The 12367-nt window shown below is 40.7% G+C and overlaps 2 protein-coding genes across 7 annotated transcripts in view; one reads left to right on the top strand and one right to left on the bottom strand.

Annotated features, from left to right (window-relative positions):
- The window catches only part of ITGB3BP (integrin subunit beta 3 binding protein), a 107785-nt gene that overhangs the window by 15523 nt on the left and 79895 nt on the right, over positions 1–12367 (bottom strand). The gene's annotated exons all lie outside the window — the stretch shown is intronic.
- ALG6 (ALG6 alpha-1,3-glucosyltransferase) overlaps positions 1–12367 on the top strand; it is a 35821-nt gene that overhangs the window by 3381 nt on the left and 20073 nt on the right. For 5 of the 6 annotated variants that reach the window (XM_077333480.1, XM_077333484.1, XM_077333482.1 and 2 more), the window contains exons 2-5: positions 189–301; positions 3756–3840; positions 8402–8491; positions 11447–11535. In XM_077333480.1, the coding sequence (XP_077189595.1) occupies positions 220–301; positions 3756–3840; positions 8402–8491; positions 11447–11535 (346 nt within the window). In that variant the 5' untranslated portion in view covers positions 189–219. The remainder of the gene's footprint in view (positions 1–188; positions 302–3755; positions 3841–8401; positions 8492–11446; positions 11536–12367) is intronic. The other variant, XM_077333486.1, reaches the window with a different exon arrangement.

Genomic DNA, 12367 nt, shown 5'->3' with positions numbered 1-12367 from the left:
ATTATAAAAATTACTTTCCTGGTGAATCAGTAACTTTAACATCATAGCATAATAAAAAAAGAAGTATAGGTTCATGATCCTATCCTTGGAATTATCCTCAAACCATAGAATTAGTATATAAACTTTCAAAATATTAGCTTGACTTGTGTAGCATCTTTTTACTTCCCCCTCTCTGTTCTTGTTTCCAGGGATTTTTCTGATGTAGCTTGAAGAACAGCAATGGAAAAATGGAGCTTAATGGCAGTTGCAGCCTTATTAGGACTTACTGTCCGTTGGACTGTGTCACTTGGTTCCTATTCAGGTATTGGATGTTTATAGGGCACAAGAATGAAATGTCTGTTAAGAATTATGTTAAGAACTCTGCGGATAAAACAATGTAATATATGGGCTATTGAGTCAGTATGTAGAGGTTAGGTTGTTAGACTAGAATTTTGGAAATCCAGGTTTTAATACCCACTCCACCATGGAAGCTTGTTGTATGACCTTGGGCCTGTTACACACTCAGCCAAACCCACCTCACAGGATTGTTGTGAGGATAAAATAGAGGAGAGGAGAAGAATATTTTGATGTTTGATCTCTTACTTTATGTTGTACTTTTAATTTTTTTTTTTGAGAGCCAGTGTTCTTTAGGTACAAATTATGAGTTTATAATAGTTCCCAAACTTATTCGATGGTGCTGGACAAAGTGAAACTAGAGTCATGATCAAAGAGGTTCAAAGCTATCTTCAAAACAGGCTGATTCAAATGGTGCTAGTTTTGCATGGTCCAGATGTGAAATGTAAATAACCATTCACAGGAAGATTTCTTTCATTCCCATTCTGCTATAGTTTCTATAATACCACTATTCAGTGTAAACGGGTTTTCTTTCAGTTTTTATCAATTTTTCTTTCCTACATCATCCTGTTGAATTAGATTAGTAGATTTACAGGGTATATTTAACAAACAAAATATAAAGTGCTGGCTGATTTTTTTCAAGGTTAAGTAACTTTTGATCAGTAATTCCCAAATGGTGCTTTTTGAGAGCTTTATGGTTGAGTACTATCTGCTTTGCCCATTACAAGTGTAGAAGGTTTTGGTATTTGACTGACCTTAGCCCAGCTTTGTACTTTTATGCTTGGGAACATATGTTCCTCAAGTGCAAACCTCAGTCACCATAATAAAATGTGTACTGGTATACTGCTTTAAGGGCCTGCTTAGTAATAACTTTTGAAATGTTACACTTTACAACGTTCTGCTCCCTACTCCCAAAGGACTGTGAACACAGAATTATAACTCTGGAAGCAGTTCCTTATCTGTACCCTAAGGCTGCAATCCTGCACACATGCTGTTAAATCCCACTGATTTCATTTGCAACCTCAGTGCAAAGCATATCCAATGCAAAGTATATATATATGGTGTGTGCAAAACTAGGCATGAAATATTTCTGAAGGACAAAAATGTTCACTTAGCTTGTCAGTTTGATATTTAATTACCTGCTACCAGAAGTGAGATCCAAGTACCTTTGATTTTGACCCATATCCATATGCTCAAAGCTATATGCCAATAAAGGATTTCTGATATACCCAAAGCAGAATTTGTAACAAGTATAAAATGGTAACTGCATTTTACCTGGCTGGTCTTGAAAGAAATATGCTAGCTGATAAAACACTAACTTTTGCTTTCTTTACTTTTATTACTGCCCGGAAAGCCCTAGCAATGACTGACTCAGGTCTCGCTAATATTTTACTGTTCAAGTCATAGTAACTGAGGAGTATACTTTCATAACTTTTGAGAGGTGGCATCACTAATTGGTAATTCTGAGGACTGCCACCCTTCAGGTAGGTAGGACACAATTACAATTGATCTCTAGACAATATAATTTCCCCTAGATAAAATGACTGCTTTGGACCCTGTGACATTATACCCATGTGAGGACCCCTCCACACAAACCCAGATCTCCAGGAATTTCCCAGCCTGGAGCCGATAACCCTATCTAGTTGGCCGAAGAAGGTTACTAAAGTCAAAGGCACTGGCAAGAAATTTCCCTTGGCAATATATGTATGTTGCTATACATGTGCTTGTGCATATGCTCATCTGTGTGCATGTCCTAATGCAAACAAAAGCATGGTTTAACAACTCAAATTCTGTAGGGTGTCCAGCTGTTAAGAAATACTGCATGTTAACTTCAACATGATGAGGTAGTGTGGCTCATAGGCCCATTATGCACGGGGGGAATAGCGAGCATTCGGGGTGGAATGGCGGTGACTAAAATCACCGATAATGCACAGCGCCGGCTGCAACCGGCCACAGATTCGGTGCATGCCGCTGAAAAAGCCGCGTTAGTGAAACGCAGAAGAAAGTGCAACTTCCGGGTGATCAGGGCGCAACCAGAAGCGGCGCCGGGGTTGCCGCATGCATAATCAGTTACTCTGGGTTTTGCCGCCATTGTGTCCCGTCCCGTGCGTAAGTGGTTTGCTTAGCTTCTTCCCCCTCCGCGTTTTCCATGTGACCCGAAATTGCTGTTTCGTTGGCCGTGCATAATGGGCCATAGTGAGACCTAAGTCCCTCTGATTATTAATAAGGTGCTCATGCTGTTAAAAATCTTTCCCCAGAAAGGTAATCTGAGCGGATCATACTTGAAAACTCTGGTTCTGGTTGCCTGATACAGTTATTGTTTCAAGTGTCTTTTGAGTGAGCTTATATTCATAGAAGATCTGACCAATCTGGAAACATTTTCTCAGAATGTCCTCTTGAAGAAATTATCTTTGCTACCCAGGGACAAATTATATCCTTCTCTGTTGCTTGTGTGAAGTGCTAAAACATAGATCATATGAAAGAATTATAGATGGTTTTCCTATATTTAAAAGAAACTCTTCAATCTCCATGAAGCTTGAGTCAATATCTTAGCAGAAATAACTGTGTGTTCTTAATAGGTAATTACAAGAGACAGGAACTGAATAATCTGAATTTAATGTGATTAAATTGTTGCTTGGTCCTCATTGAGAACGAAGCCATAGAAGTTTTGCTTTGATAAGATAAGATAAGAATTTAATGCCAAGAGTAGTAAATGGGGGAAGGGAAGATGGGGAATGGGAGTAACTTGGCACTCATTATTTAGAAACACTGACTGCAAGGAGAACAGTAAGCTGAAAACAGGATTGTGAAACCAAAGTAGGATATAATTCGGAAAACTATATTTGGATGGATGGATAGATGGATAGATGGATAGATGGATAGATGGATAGATAGAAAATGAGTTATAGCTCCTAACCAAATTCTGAGCTAGAGCTTGGAAAAGAAGTATACTAAATCAGACACTGTAAATGAAAAAGTAATTAGCTGCAGAATATAAGATTCAAAGCAGAAAGGTAAGTATAGGATTGTACATTACAGTGCACTAGCAAGCATGTTTCTGAACAAGCCAGATATTATATAGTTAATATTTATATTTATGGTTGCTTGTAAGATATTAAGAGCTCCACTTAGGTATCTGAAACAACTGAGAATAAAAAGGAATGCCCATCAAATAAAAAGGAATGCCCATTATTTAGAATACTGTAAGTATCCTGCTGATGCCATCTTGAAGATTCTTTTGTGCTGAAAAATTTATTGTTAAATACCTTCATGTGTTAATGTTTGACACAAAATTATTATCAGGATCATACTACTTTAAATTTTGAGCAGTACTAGTGGACTGTAATAAGATAACTAATTAGTACAGTAATTACCATATTAATAAGTTAATCTGTTTTTATTCACTTTGCTTGGTTTTCTAGGTGCAGGAAAACCACCTTTATATGGTGACTATGAAGCTCAAAGGCACTGGCAAGAAGTTACCTACAATCTTCCAGTCAAGCACTGGTATGTCTTATTTTAACATTTTAGATTTTCTTTGTACAAGAAAAAATACAATGTAGAACAAAAGCATTTAAACTCCCAGGTATCATTAACAGTTTTTGAAATACTCAAAATGTATGGTTGTGTTTCCTTTGAAATATCTGTATTGTAAAATCATTGAAACTATTGGACAGAATAATCTAAAAAGATGAAGAATCATAAATAATATGATCTATTGCCATTAGCATTTTAGCAAAGCTGTCACTAGGTGTTCACTTCAAAAAGATTTCTGCAGTTTGTCATTTAATATTTTAAAATTGTTTATACAGATTTGCAAGCACTGTAAAATCTCTGGAAACCTGGGCGTCAGACAAAAGTATTAGATTTCAGATTTTCATCTCTGCCTTTGTTCCACTGTTTCTATTCAGCTAACTGAGTAGTTTTATTGTAGCCCTCGAAGGCTGACATAATGTTGGACAAATGTCTTTATAGTCTCATTGCCCAGTTGGTGAGCTGTGCCACAACAGGAAAAGGCAAGGCATGTATAAAATTGTAGACAGGCTACTAAAGATGTACTGAAATTAAAGAGGGTTCAAGTTAGGAGAAAGAGATAGAACAAGACTACAAAGGTATTAACAACAGATGAAGTAGGAAACCAAATTTAGTGAGAATAGTCATAGGGCTGGGAAATGCTAAATAAATATAAATGCTAAATAAATATAAAAAGAGGCATTTGAGGGCAGAGAGAGCCCTTCGTGATGGCATTTTGTCCTTCAGATGATACAGTAAAATATACCAGTCTGGTAAGTTCAATTTATTTGTTTGTTTAATTTAAGAAACATATATGCTACCTTAGGAAGTTCCTGGAGGTAGCTGACAATAAAGAGAGATAAAAATAGTAATTTTACATGAAATAAAGCAATAATAAAGCAATGTACTACTCTAAACCCATCAATAATAAAACCTATGACAGAACTAGCAATAAAACTACCATAATCAGGCATAGAAACAGCGGCAAAGGAATTTCAGTAGAGATCATAGAACAACAGTCAAGAAGGATTCTGGTAAAAAGAAACCCGACAGCTTTAAAAGGATGGGATAAAGTTTTAGCTAAAAAGTTGGTTACAGATAAATGTTTTGCAGTACAATTCTGCACAATTCTGTCCATTTCAGTGGACTTGGAGTAGGTGAGGCACCACTCCAAAAAAAAGTCCTGTTTGTAGTTGTCCCCTGCCTCAGGGTGTCATAGAGAGTAAAGTATGGGAAGATCCTTGGCAGTTCCCCATCAGAAGCTGTTTGAGCAAACAGATGATGTGCTTTTCCTGGAGCCCTCGGTGACCAGGAAATCCATAGTTCAGAAGATGTATTTTTTAAAAAAAGATTGTATCTATTAGCAAGGCTATAAAATACCTTGATTGGAGGACAGTTGTTTCCAGTTACATAATACTGGAGTAATAAACCAGCCTGAGCCATATGGAAGGGCGGTATAGAAATCAAATAAATAAATGAAAATAAAAATAACATCTGATTTGGTAATGGGCAGCTTCATATATTCCATTGCAAATGTTTATGTGCTGGTGTATGAATGTGCAAATAATGACTAAGAGTCATGATAAAACTGCAAGGTAATTCAGCATAGTGTAATTCAGGAACGGTATGTTAGGGGAAGAAGAAAGGACTGTAGGCATTATCAATATTATAAAGATTAATGGGCTAGAATTTACAGTCAAGAAAATGAAGAGCATTGAGGGTATATTTATCAGCCAATGGGTATCGCTTGTTTAACTTGGGAAAGCTACAGTTTTCAATCAACTGCTTCATAAAAGGAGGTTATAACAGTATGACAAATATAACAGGAAACAATTTGCTATTAGTTGGTATTCTGGCAACAGTAAACAAATTGTGATCTACTGGAGTTAGGTGGAAGATGGTCTTTTCTAAAAGTTAATCTTGAAAAGTCTTTGAAGAAGCTTCACTATTAATATTATTCATTTATGCTCAGATGATATTGACATGTACTTCACGTTCACTTCCTTTGTTCAGAAACAAAGTATATTGAAAAGGTAGGCTGTAAACTACAAATATGATTTGTATGTAGTTTTCCTGCATGCGATCTTTCTGAGCCAGAGGCACAAATTTAAATCTTTTTGCCTTTTTCCCCTGTCTTCCTGTGGAGCCCATGCATATTTATCAAAGGCAACCTTCACATCATCTTTTCTTATATTGCTAGCTAAAAAAGTGGCCATCCTTATCTTTTACCCCATCACCATACACAAACTTTTTTGTGTGGAATCTAACACTGAATAAGAGCACAATGCATGAAGTGAGTGGGATAATGGTACATTGCAGAATATTAAAATTCAAATTAAGGAGATAAACTATCCTAGCATGACAAATTTTGAATGGTAGGATATGGGGCAGAGATGCAGTTTTAAGAAATATGATTTATCATGAATTGTTCATAAGATACTTCAGGCTTCTCATAAGGTATTCAAGAAATATCATTTATTGTAATAAATGTCAAAAATTGGCTGCATTTGAGTGGATAGACTGGAAAAGCTAAGAACTTGCCCCTTGGCAATTATAAAATACTAGTCACTCTGTTTCACAGAGATTTAAAGGGTCTGATGTCTTATTTTTGTAACTTTTATTTTTGTTGAATAAAACCTTCTGCTTTTAACTTGAAGATGTGGTTAAATTCTGACTTCAGTCTACAGAAAGATAAGTACAGGAGACTCATATGAATTAAAATCTTTTGCCTTTGTACTTTCATACTGTCCTCTAGAGGTTATTTTATTTGGTTAGTTTGGAAAGCTATAGTTGAATGTGTTATTACTGCCCTGTCTGAACAGGTTTGTGACCCTGCCACGTATTTAAGAGGTGCTATGTCAGTACAGTTAAGTTAACCCTAACTTAAGTCTTTAAAACTCCTGATCCTTCTTTAAACCAGCAGTTCAATCTGAATGTGTTTGATTTGGAGTGGTAATCCCCCCCCCCCCCATTCCAGCACCATGTTTTCAGACAGTAATTGTATTTTTTTCAGAAGGTATATGCGTGTTTCTTTTTTGAGTAGAAGGGGCATCTTTAGATCTGTAAAACGTGCCTTAAATATAGGATAGTCTATGCTGAATTTTGCTAAACTGATAAGTAAATATGAGTTAAGAAAGAATAGATTTTGGTTATTTTGAGGGAATCATATTTCAGACATACTTACTACCCCAATCCAAGTATCAAGATATCAAGTAAAATGTCACAAAAATCTGATTAAAACATGTTGTGGGTGTTGTGTAGCACAGACAATTCTCCCCCCACAAACACCTTACATTATTGATCACTCATGTTTTTGGTATTTTGGGGATTATTTTTCTACTCCATCCTCATATTTGTCTGTGCTAAAGTAAATATGAAGCTCATTCTTGCTTCAACCTATAGACAACAATAAACTGTAAGTAATTGTATAAAAGGACACAGGTAGCAGTGTCTTAAAGGGCTGAGTTGTATAGACACTTTTGTATGTATTTTGCCAGAAAAAGGGCATCTAGAGTGACTGCACAGAAATCTGTAGAAATCAAAGGCCTGGTGCCTTTGTTATGACAGGTAAATTGCCATCTTATCAAGGAAAGACCAGGCCTCTCTTAAGTGCTGGTCTTGGTACACTCATTTCCAGTTCAAGGTCACTGCAAAATATACAAATACAATTTGGACATATTCACATCCTCAACACTATTTCGCTCCTTACATATTTGGGAAACAGCCTTCTGGAAGGAGACTGTCCAGGACCCAGTCCTTCCAGGTCCACCCTGAGTGGCCCTTCCCCTCCAACTCCCACCTCCCTCCTTGCCTGCTAGAAGCCTTGTGGCTGTGGCCTCCATTGTCGCTCACAAGGAGAGAGGCCGCGACAGGGCTTTGTGGCCTGCAGGTACGCCCCTGCTGGGAGGTTGCTGGGGGGGGGGAGTTTGCAGCCTCCCTGTGTGCCCCAAAGCCCTGTCACCACCGGTGGGGGGGGGGCTTTCCACTCTCTTTAGCCCGGGAAGTGCTCTCACCGTGGGCTGAAGGGAGCCTCCTGCGGTAGCACCTCCTGCAGCCAAGGGCCTTTCCACTCCCTTTAGCCCATTTTGCCGGCCAAAGGGAGCCATGCCCACTCTCTCATGCCCTCCTGTCTGCTGCCCCCTTCAAAGCCCATTTTTAAAATGGGCTTTAATACTAGTATGTATATGTAAATGAAATTGACAGAAACCTGTTGCAGTAGGAGTTTGTACTGGACTATTCATACGCCAATAGATTTTGGATTATTCAGTCTCTAAAATTAGTTTCTCAGTACATTTTTAAATGGGTAGAAAAACAAATCTCTTTGGACTTCTCTTCTGCCTTACAACAGACATCATCAATTGTATCCAGAATGAGCATGAGATCAGATAGGGCTATCTGTAGAAAGAAATTGCAACACAAATGCTGTGGGAAATATTTTGAGACTATATATATTTAATGGAAGAGCTGTTTATTATACCAATGTTATATCACATCATCTTTAAAAGACATTGTAGCATTACATTAATTAATTTCAAGGTTTCATTTTTTCCCCCAGGTACTTCAATACCAGCAACAATAATTTACAATACTGGGGCCTTGATTATCCACCACTTACTGCCTATCACAGTCTTTTGTGTGCTTATGTGTAAGTGAATTATGTTTTCTAAAAGTAAGAAAGAAATGAAAACTGATTCAGAAGTTAGTTCTGAGATCCCACCCACACAAAAGCTTTGGTCATTGATGATAGTTCTCTTTGTGTGCATCACCTTCGATCTGGACCAAGTGACCTAAGCACCTGAACCATAAGAGGGCAGCACTTATGGAGAGGTGACAGGTGTGCTTTAACACCTGTCAACTGTATCCTGTTACCTGAGTCAAAGGCAGGCTATGGAGAGCTGGAGAAGTGGCATGAGAAGACGGTTAAAATTTGCCCTCTCTCCAGTCTCATAGTGAGGAAGACGGTGTTTGCTGGCAGTTCTGTGCAAGCACCGAGTCATGTCTGACCCTTGGGGTGACGCCCTCCAGCGTTTTCATGGCAGACTCAATACGGGGTGGTTTGCCAGTGCCTTCCCCAGTCATTACCATTTACCCCCCAGCAGCAAGCTGGGTACTCATTTTACCGACCTCGGAAGGATGGAAGGCTGAGTCAACCTTGAGCCGGCTGCTGGGATTGAACTCCCAGCCTCATGGGCAAAGCTTTCAGACGGCTGCCTTACCACTCTGCGCCACAAGAGGCTCTGCACAACAGCTCATACCCTGCCACAAATTTTGATATTGTTTAAGGCAGTGGTCCCCAACCTTTCCGAGGCTGGGGACCGGCAGGGCATCAGGCCGCGCCCACACGGACCAGCCGCGCCCGCGGGCAATGCCCGCGCATCGGGCCGCGCCCGAACGGGCCGCGCATGCGCGATGCGCGGCCCGGCCCTGATTCCCTCTCCCCGCCCTCCCGCAGTAAGAAGCTTCCCGGGCCACAAGCTTGCGGCCTGGGAAGTTTTTTGCTGCGGGGGAGGCGGGGAGAGGGAGCCGCGGCCTGGCGCCATGGCCTTTGCGGCCCGGCACCGGGCCGCGGCCCGCAGGTTGGGGACCACAGGTTTAAGGTGCTACTAGACTCTTGCTCTTGAGTAATTCTATAGTTGCTTAATGCTGGAATAGGGAAGGGCAACCTCTGTGGAAACTGTATTCCATTTTTACCAGTATAAGATTACTGTGTTTCAGGTCCATCTGCAATAAAGAGGTGTGTATTCAGTAAAATAAATGTATGTGCAACCATTAATATATGGTAGCCTATAAATTGCTGGTTCAGTCTTTACTAGAATGCTGCTCCCAGTCGTTTTGTAGTCAAGTAACCAAAAGTGAGTCAGATCCTAATCTCCTGATTATCTAGTGTATACGAGAGCCAGTTTGGTGTAGTGGTTAGGAGTGTGGACTTCTAATCAGGCATGCCAGGTTCGATTCTGCGCTCCCCCACATGCAACCAGTTGGGTGATCTTGGGCTCACCACAGCACTGATAAAACTGTTCTGACCGAGCAGTGGTATCAGGGCTCTCTCGCCCCCCCCCAACTCACAGGGTGTCTGTTGTGGGGAGAGGAATGGGTAGGGGACCGTAAGCCGCTTTGAGCCTCCTTCGGGTAGGGAAAAGCGGCATATAAGAACCAACTCTTCTTCTTCTTATATCTCATATCATAGTGACATAGCCTATATCAACGGTAATCTTGCTATTTACAAATATCTGAACATCTTTATTATTATTATTATTATTATTATTATTATTATTATTATTATTATTATTATTATTATTATTATAATATTTATATTTATACCCCGCCTCCCCCCGAAGGCTCGAGGCGGCTTACATAACCCCGTCCCCTAAAACCATAAAATGACAATAAAAACCAATGATTTACAGTAATTGTAACAGCGATGGCGTAATCTACTCATTTGCTCTCCGCATCCTCATCTACGGCGGGGGGTGACGCTCTCTACCGCCAGTTTATGAGGGGGGGGGCTGATCTTCTTTCCGCCCGGCCTCAGTTATAAGCCTGGCGGAAGAGCTCCGTCTTACAGGCCCTGCGGAATGCTGGTAATTCCCGCAGGGCCCTCAGCTCTTCCGGGAGCTCATTCCACCAGGTTGGGGCCAGGACCGAAAAGGCCCTGGCCCTAGTCGAGGCCAGGCGGGCTTCCTTGGGGCCGGGAACGACCAGTAGGTTAGCCCCTGCAGAGCGTAAAGCCCTGTGGGGGATATAGGGCAAAAGGCGGTCCCTCATATATGCTGGGCCTAGACCACGGATGGCCTTGAAGGTCAAAACCAAAACCTTGAACCTGATCCGGAAGGCGACCGGTAGCCAATGCAGCTGCCTCAGAACTGGCTGGATGTGAGCTCTCCATGATGTATCTGTGGATACCTCTTAGTCATTTTGAACATAGAGGGCTGAGTTGTATTTTATGTTTCATAGCCACAGGCACTAATAGGAATTTTGAATAATCGTCCAAGATTGGCAAAATGTGGTGTGATTAACTGAAGCTACAAGGTCATGATGAAGGTTCAACAAGGAAGCCTTGCATTTTTATGTGAGCTGTTGAAGAGGAAGGAGTACTGTTCCTCATGGAGCTCGGACTCCACAGCTTAGTATTAGAGCTTTAGATGATCCAGCTTGCAGGTGCAGTTTCTCAGGTTGGAGGATTTTAAAGTTTGTTTGAGCTGTAGGAAATAATCATGAGAAGATTGAGTGATGTATTTACTGTTATAAGATTATTTCAAAGGTTTTTTTCAACATGGCCTTCAGTCAGTAATGGAAAGGCTTCAGACAATTGAATTTATAGAGGAAGAGAATTCCCACAGGTTAATCCAAGGTGAAAAATATTAGTACAGGTGATAGATTTGCTCAAAATCCATTATTCTCAGTTTGTTTATTCAAAATCTACAAATGATTTTGTTTTATCATATGTGAAAAGGAGTTATTTTCAGTTTGCTTTACTGGTCATCAGTATTTAATTATTATTCAGGACAGCATGTTCATGTTATTTATACTGCTGATCTGAACTGTTAAATGTGAACTGAACTGTTAACTGTGAGAATTCTCTCCTTTCTATGTTTTACAGGGCAAAGTTAATAAATCCAAGTTGGATCACTCTGCACACTTCCCGTGGGCATGAGAGTCCACCGCACAAGTTATTCATGAGAGCAACAGGTAGAAAACTATATTACTTCAACATAGGCTCAGAATGTTCCTGTTTTATAAGGAGACTAGAGGCAAAGTCTGTTGTACCCAGAAAGGCAATGGGCACTAGCCCACAAGCCCACCCTCTGGCCTTCTTGGATGCCTTTCATCTGGGTTCAGCTTCTTTGTCCATCAAAGTCAGTATTGGCTACTGAAGCTGGCAGTAGCTCTCCAGAGTATCAGGCAGAGGTCTTTCAGAGACCCCACTACCGAATTCTTTTAACTAGATATGCCAGGGAGTGAGCCTGGGATCTTTTGCATACCAAACAGAGGCTCTTCCACTGAGGTAGTGATCTTCTCTAAATAGAGATATGAGTCTCCAGGTGGTACCTGCAGATCCCCTGGAATTACAGCTCATCTCCAGACTAAAGGGAGCAGGCTCCCAGAAGGAAGTGGCTGCTTTGTAGGGTGGACACCATAGAACTATACCAAGGTACTTCCTGGCCCCCAGTTCCACCCACTCCCATCTACACCCCCCAAATCCTCAATTATTGCCCACATGGCAACTCTACCAGGAATGATCAGCAGCCAAATTCAGGACTGTAGCCATGATATTCCTTAGCTGCTGAAGATACCATACATGGGCCCAGCTAGGTTTGGCAGCCTCCAAGTGAGACCTGGAAATCTAGAATCAGAAGTGATCTTGGAGAAAATGGATGCTTGGGAGGGGGGACTCCATAGGACTGCATTCCATCAAGGTTCCTCCCTGCCCCCAATTCAGCCCACTCCCAATTCCACCACTGAAGTCTCCAGGTAGTGCCCAACCCCAACCAGGCAACCCTGCTCTCTAAATGAGTCATTT

The sequence above is a fragment of the Paroedura picta genome, chromosome 4 (genome assembly GCF_049243985.1).
Source record: "Paroedura picta isolate Pp20150507F chromosome 4, Ppicta_v3.0, whole genome shotgun sequence".
Taxonomy (NCBI): domain Eukaryota; kingdom Metazoa; phylum Chordata; class Lepidosauria; order Squamata; family Gekkonidae; genus Paroedura; species Paroedura picta.
The sequence above is the reverse complement of the archived record's forward strand: the minus strand, read 5'-3'. Positions and strand labels throughout refer to the sequence as shown.